Raw genomic sequence first — 7,531 nt, forward strand, 5'->3', positions numbered from 1 at the left:
GTTAGCTTGTGGTGACACAGTGATGGAGAACATGTAATGTATGGTGATGTCCCAATGTAGTCTATCCTGAACATCTCTAAAAGTGCATCGTTCCATTTAGGCTGTGCGGGAAAAGAATTGAAGAACAATTAGATTAGACGACTATATACGTTTTGGTACGACATGAGTAACATGGGATCTACGTTAATACATAGTATGAGTTGAAAACACATGAAATTTAACGTTTACAATCTTGAGTGATCTTAGTACAATAGTACCTGTTTGAGAAATCCAGCTCCAAATGCACGAGTGACCTTAAGGTAACCTTTAACTCTATCATTCTCTACCGCACAATCATCTTCAGGATGTTCCCTCTTGATTCTTCTCACTTCCTGTCCTCATAAACACAAAACCCCATCAGTTTCTCTCATTTCAATTAACACAAATAACACAATGATTGTTTGTTAATTACCTCTTCAATTCTTGTGCTATGTTCCATGTTAAGCTGTAGAGGAACCAAAGTATTACGCATGGCTCCATTCGTCAAAATTTCACGATCTTCTAATGAACTATCTTCCTTAATTCTCTCCAACTCCTTTTGCCTTTTTTTCCCGGTGGCTAAATTAGGTTTCCGGCCTAAAACCGCTCGACTATCCCCGACATTCATCACGTAAACATCTTCTCCTTTCATCAATGTCACGAGAACACAAGATCCCATCAATGCCAATTCCGGATTCTCTTGGACCATTTGATCAGCTAGCTCTAGGTACGCATCTTCAGTTTTCCTCAGCGCTTGTAAAAGAGCTTTAAGAACATCTTTATGGTTTGTCGTCGTCGAGTTTGATCCTTTCTGATCACATTTGTTATCAGGTTTGGTCTTGTTGTTTGACTTATTCTCCCATTCACATCTCCATTTCACACTCTTCTCTTGGTTTCTTGCACCGGAAGCAACTACATCATCACTGTTCACTTCAGGACAATTCTCTTTGCCCGAATCGGAATCTTCCTCATCGGAACATTTTCCCATCCGGGTCTCGCCGTTTTCACCAAAAGACCTAACCTTTTCGTCCTTCCGAAGTAACCCATCAAGCTCCTTTTGCACGGCGGTGTATAGATTGTTGAGGAGATAATCCGGCGCATCTGGACCACTGAACCCGTCGTAGATTCCGACAAAGACCCATCCGTTGTCTTCAGATACAACCACGTGTACACGATCCTCCCCTGCTTTCCCCTGAGCCCATTCAACATCCAAAACAGAGTCAGTACTCTGTTTTCCATCTTCTTCTTTAACTTCTTCTTCAAGATCAGATTTAGGGTTTTCGTGACTTCTTGAGGAACTGATCACATGTTCATGATGATGATGATGATCGGACTCTGATGAATCAGAACCGTTGATCGGCTCGATCACACTCTTCTTCAAGCGAGGTTTATTGTTGGAGATTAGACTCGTGAATAGTGTTTTGAATGTTACAAAGCTCTTCTTCGATTTGTGTTTTTTCGTTGAAGCTTTTCTTCTCACCTTCTTCGGCTTCTCTTTCTCATTCTCAGTCTTCTTAGTGGGCTCGATCGGACCCGAATACAGCCCGCTTTCGATCGGACCCGATAAGAACCGTCGCTCAAACGGAGCTGACCCGTGACCCGTTTCGTTGACAATCGGACCCGATTGCCACGTGGCGCCACGCGGCACAGGCTGGAGAGGGAGAGATGCGAAACTACCGGAGCTCTCGAACGCGGAGGCGGAGACGGCGGAGCTGTACTGACAATCTGAATCAGAAGACAAAGCTCCGGAGAGCGCCGTTGAAGGGTTTGCGCTGACAGATGCGCCGGAGATTGAACGGAAGGTGGTAGTGGTTTCAAGAATAGGTTCTGATCGGAGAGGAATCTCCGGCGAAGGAGAAGGTAATACTACACCGGTGAGATCCGGTCTTATGTAGCAGAAAGAGTGGCCAAGACCGTCGTGAACAAGAGACACGTCGTACCGTCGGGAAATTTCTCCGGCGACGGTTCCTGTACAGCAACCGGTCAAAGTGGTGACTCCATTCCCCATAAGTTAGAAGAAGATTTAAGAGATTAGAAATCTGAAACGATGTCGTTTTTCTCTAGCCACTTGAATTGGCGTCGTTCATAAAGAGGAGATGGTGTGAAATAGAGTTTGGTTAAATTTATGTTGGGAAGTTGGAACCAAATGAAGAAGATGAAGAAGAGACAGAGTCACGTCATAGGTTATAGAGAGAGAGAAAGAGAAGAGTTGACTTTGAGAAGTTTATTTTTATTCTTTGGGATTGGTTTATTTTTTATTCTAATGGTTAGTGGAATTAGTAAAATTATTAGTATATTATAAAAATTCTTTTAGCTTTTCTATATTAAATAAATACGAATCTAAATCGATTAGTTTGATTATAGTTGAGATTTTATTTTTGTGTTTGATACATCTTTGTTTCTTTTTCAGTTTTGGTTCAGATTTTTTTGTAAAATGAAATCCAAATTGAAAAGAATTGTGTGTTTTTAAGGGTTGGAACATCTTTAATTTTCATTCAAACCCAAGATGAGAAATTCAAAGCCTGTATGGTAACATTCTGATTCGGGAATCGGGAATGCTCTATCCGATTTGGTTTGACTAAACCAACGTGCAATATTAAAGAAAGAAAAAATAATTTTAATGTATATAAAAGCCATTTTTCTATTTTTTTGAAAGATGTTTTGTGTACGAAGGAGTTGACTTTGTGAGGAAGAGTGTGGTGGTTTTGTAAGATAGATTAGAAAAAAAAAAAAGAGTTATTAAAGTAGTAATGGCAAATAGTCAAATGACTTGATAATGTGTTGAACCCAAAAAAAATACAATTTTGGAAAGGAAAATGGAAAATACGTTACCCTCCATATTTTACGAAAAAAAACAAGTTTTCGTTTCTTTCTGAATGATGTAAATAAATTTAAAAATAAACTTACATCTTGAATTACACCCACACTTACATCTTTGCGAAGAAAAAGATCCATAAATCCATTACAGAAGAAGTTACATGCAAACTGTAATATATTGCGACGGATTTGAAATTGAAATTTGTCGCAAATAATAAATCACAGAATTTGTTGAATTTTTTAGTTACATTGATCGATGGCGGTTACTGACAAATTAATATAAGGAAAAAAGATGGCTAACTACACGAAGTATAGGAGAATATATAGTAACACATACCAAATATACTATTGTATTCTCAACTACACGATATATATATATATATTATATGGCTACATGCATGGACTATATGACGTTATGTGGTCAACACTATAAACATACAATCTGGTACACTGGTCGACTGACTCCGGCGAAGACCGACGTTGACTCCGCTGTTGACAAAAAAAATGTATTAATTTTTTTTCTATTAAAAATCAAAAATAAGAAATATTATATGTAAACATTTTTGTTTTTCATGATTAAAAAATATATTCAGTTCAATATCTAAATATTTTTATATATCTCTAACTTATTCATTCTTATAATTAGTTAATTTTTATTTTTAAAGCTAAAGTAATGATTAATTATAAATCTTTGATAATAAGATTATTTAAATACTACAAAATCATAAAATCAAATTCAACTACTTTCATTATAAAAATAATATGCAAAAGATTGAGTATATGACTCTTTACTTTATAGTTTGCATAGTAAATGTTGTATAAAATTTTAGATACTTTTACTATAAAATTTGCATACTCTTAATAACATGTATACAACAACAAAATAAATTCACAATATTTACTTCTAATATATAAAAGATAAACATACAAAAAATTGATTTTAGCTAAACAATATAGAGGGTATGTTTGCAAAAGGGTATAAAATAAGAATATTTTTGCAAATACCTTTATATTACATCTTGAAAATCATGATCAATGATTTTTATTTAACTATTAGTTTATGTTTTAAAAATAAAAATTAACTAATTATAAGAATGAATACATTAGAGATATATAAAAATATTAATATATTGAATTGAATATGTTTTTTATAATGAAAAACTATTAATGATTTAATATAAATTTAAAAAAAAAAATTAGAATACAATTTTTTTAGTCAATGCCGGAGTCAACGTCGGTCTTCGCCGGAGTCAATCGACCGGTGTACCGGATTGTATGTCTATGGTGTTGACCACATAACGCCATATAGTTCATGCATGTGGCCATGTAATACATATATTTCGTGTAATTGAAGATACAATAGTATACTTGGTATGTGTGACCATGTATTCTTCTATACTTCGTGTAGTTAGCCAACTTTTTTTTTTAATATAATACCAGTTTCACATTTACCGAAGGAAAAACAAATACAAGTAACTCATATTACGATTTACGAATAGAACATCTAGCAAAAACAATTGTTAACGTACATATAATGTTTTTGACCAAACAAAAAAAAACGTACATATAATGTGATTCTATAAATTATACGCTTGAAGAAGATTTATTCGGTTGTAGAAAACAAAAGAAGGTCTTGCAAAAGCTATTTTTGAGTTTAAAATTAAAGTCCCTTCGCTACTTTTATACACTGATGTATTTTATTAAAACAGGAGAATAATAATTGTGAGATAATGAGATTCATAAACTAAGCAAAATCAGTAGCTACTGAAAAAGGGCCATGAACTCTTAATGGGCTATATGAAGTATTGGCCACATATTATCTGATTGGGCCATGAGTATTACCTTCTTTTCCTTTTCGTATATAATAAAGAATAAATAAAAAAATCAGCGAAACGGCAAAATTCTAAAAAAAAAGTTCATGTTACGCACGGCTTGGTGGGTGGTTCTTCTTCAGCTTTTCTCCTTTTCTCTTTCCCCTCTCTGTCTACCCCGCCATGGCTACGGCGACCAAGAAGAACATGATGCTCCATACAACAATTCCAGAAACATGTCACCACCTCCTCCACTAGGTAACCCACATTTAACTCCGTTTCCTTCCTGTGTTTTGAATTTTACGTTACGCCCGTTTTGTTTTGGGTTTTGGGATCATACGTTTCTGTTCTTTGATTTTAACTACGGAACGAATTCAGATCGGTTATTATACATATTATGCATTACCCTAATCGGTTATTAACAACAACATTTACAATCTGGGTAATGTAAACGTTGATCTATAAGTCAATACAAATATCTCACCTTAAAGGCTCATACTTTTTGGAAACGCTTGTTCTGTTTTTCCTTACAATTTTTTTTTATTTTTTTGTGCAGGAGATCGAATGTGTCGCTTGTGTTTTGATTTCAGGTTTGATAAACTTATAGCTTGAGTGAGTTTTTTACTTTTCTTTACAAATCACCAATGGGGAAGAACTTGCGTCACAAAGTAACTTGCTCCCCAATCCAAAACCACCCTGGATTCATGTGGGGACTTTTTGACATTCTCAAACACAACCATTGGCGTTACATCAAGAAACGCCTTCCTCACAAACGACCCATTTGCAGAAGAAATCCTCCTGGTAATTAAACATTACTTGGCTCCCACTTTTAGAATGTTTTGGTTAGGTTGGATTTCTTGAAACGAACTTTTGCTAATGCCATGGTTCTGTTTGATGTTCCCAGCTCCTCTGTATATATGTTCAGCTTTCATAATCTCATGAGCATAATCATATTTCCAAAACTGTTTATATCTTCTGTCACATTTTTACATGTTTACTATGTTCTGATTTCAGGAACAAAAAACGAAGTAAACAACACAATACCATCACCAGATGGTATTCCCCTAGCCAAGAGCAAGGTGGAAGATAAAACAGATAATGTAAGTTGATCCAAACTGACATATGCACTTAATTCATAAAGGCAGATTCTTAATTATTAACTGGCCATCCGTTTCAATTCCTTCAGGAATCTGGGCAAACACCAAAGAAGCCTAGTTCTTCAGTAAAGTCCAAAGAGTCTAACTCAGGGGAGAAAGCAAAAAAGAAGCATACTTCAGAGGAGAAGTCCAAGAAACTTAATTCAGAAGAGAGGTCTAGGAAAACACATTCTGAAATCAAAAGGTCTGTGAAAGCTTTGATCAAGGCACTTGTAATAGAGGACAAGTCCAAGAGGAAAGGTCGTCATCACAGAAGCTCCACTTATCCTGTCCAGTCAAATCCAAAAGAGAAGGAATCATTGAGTGAGGTTGCTCCTTCAGATAAGACTTCATCATCAAACAGCGATGATCGTAACCGAATCTTTAACAAGTCGGTTGGCATTTCACCCGCGATTGGCTCCTTGAACCCGCTTTATCTCATGTCTGAGGAATCAAGCAACAGTGACAGTGAAGATTTTAGGGTAGAGAACAACATTACAGTTGATGATACTACTGATGGAAGTAAATCAGATTTTGATGAAAAAGATTCCAAGAATAAGGAGAAAAGCAACGAGGATGAAGCTAATTGGTTTGATCCAAAGATGAGTAACACCAAGGACTTCTCAGAGAATGAGGATGATACATCACCTAGACGTTCAAAAGCATGTCTTGATGCTCTCAATCTGATACACATGAATAGAAACTTCTTGTTAAAAGTATTGCAGGATCCAGGTTCTCCTTTAGCCCGGCATTTCCAAAGCCAACAGTCTTTTAGCTCCAAAACAATGAGTAAAGCTGGATCCTTTCCTATTCATGGTAGCAACAGAGAGGATCATAATAATGGGTTTGACTTGGTGGGAGACATTGATAAAAAACCAACATCTCCTTCCATTGCTGCAGAACACAGAGCTGATGAAGATACATCTGGTTCTGGTTATGCAAGGAAGCGAGGAAAGAACCAAGTGGTGATCAAACGTTTCAAGGACCTAAGGCAGAAGATAAAGCATGTGATTAACGAGAACAAGAACGAGAAACACCGTATCACTATGGATGCTGTGTTAGACAAAGTACCTCGAAAGTATGGTTTTTCGAAAGATTTGAGACACGACATTTTCTCACACTTGAGAGGAAGCTCTGCGACTAAGAACAACAACAAAGCAGAAGGACCGAAACTGAAGCAAATAACAAGAGCTTCGTCGTTGTGTGGATCACTCGACAGATACCTTCAACTGTATGAATCTAGCTTCCAAAGAGATGGGAAGAACAGTAATAACAATTCAGAGAAATCAAAGGTGGAGTCTGAGGAATCAGCGTTGCCTTCTAAGAGAACTCCTAAATTCTTGGGAAGGATACTTTCGTTACCTGAAATGAAATCTTACTCTTTGAAGATTGATGACCTTCCTGTCCAACCTATCGAGGAAGAACAAGATGGCTTGGAAAACTTTTCAGAGATCTCAGAACATCACTCTGAGTCTTCAGAACACGAAGAAACACTTGAACAAACACTGGATGCTTCTGAGGATTCACCCATTGACGCAGAAAAGATTACTTCAATGATCGAGACAGAACAAAACAGAGAAATCTCTATGCTTGACGCTGAATCTGAAACGAGATCCTTAAAAGAATCATCAGAAGAAAGCACTGATAATGTTTTCGACATCTCTCGAGGTATGTACTGTATATATTATTAACATTCAATCATTACTCCATAACAAAGTTTTTTTTTTTTTTTTTTTTTTTTTTTTTTTT

General features: G+C 36.2%; 2 protein-coding genes across 2 annotated transcripts in view; one reads left to right on the forward strand and one right to left on the reverse strand.

Annotated features, from left to right (window-relative positions):
• LOC104708911 (probable protein phosphatase 2C 66) overlaps nucleotides 1-2,171 on the reverse strand; it is a 3,693-nt gene extending 1,522 nt beyond the window's left edge. Inside the window, exons 1-2 of the mRNA XM_010425567.2 lie at nucleotides 452-2,171; nucleotides 258-371 (exon numbers count right to left, since the gene is read on the reverse strand). Of these exons, the coding sequence (XP_010423869.1) occupies nucleotides 258-371; nucleotides 452-2,026 (1,689 nt within the window). The 5' untranslated portion in view covers nucleotides 2,027-2,171. The remainder of the gene's footprint in view (nucleotides 1-257; nucleotides 372-451) is intronic.
• Nucleotides 5,231-7,531, forward strand: part of LOC104708913 (protein TRM32-like) — a 3,148-nt gene continuing 847 nt past the window's right edge. Inside the window, exons 1-3 of the mRNA XM_019229204.1 lie at nucleotides 5,231-5,447; nucleotides 5,661-5,746; nucleotides 5,833-7,450. Coding sequence (XP_019084749.1) covers nucleotides 5,291-5,447; nucleotides 5,661-5,746; nucleotides 5,833-7,450 — 1,861 coding nt within the window. The 5' untranslated portion in view covers nucleotides 5,231-5,290. The remainder of the gene's footprint in view (nucleotides 5,448-5,660; nucleotides 5,747-5,832; nucleotides 7,451-7,531) is intronic.

The sequence above is a fragment of the Camelina sativa genome, chromosome 8, assembly GCF_000633955.1.
Source record: "Camelina sativa cultivar DH55 chromosome 8, Cs, whole genome shotgun sequence".
NCBI classification, from domain to species: Eukaryota; Viridiplantae; Streptophyta; class Magnoliopsida; order Brassicales; family Brassicaceae; genus Camelina; species Camelina sativa.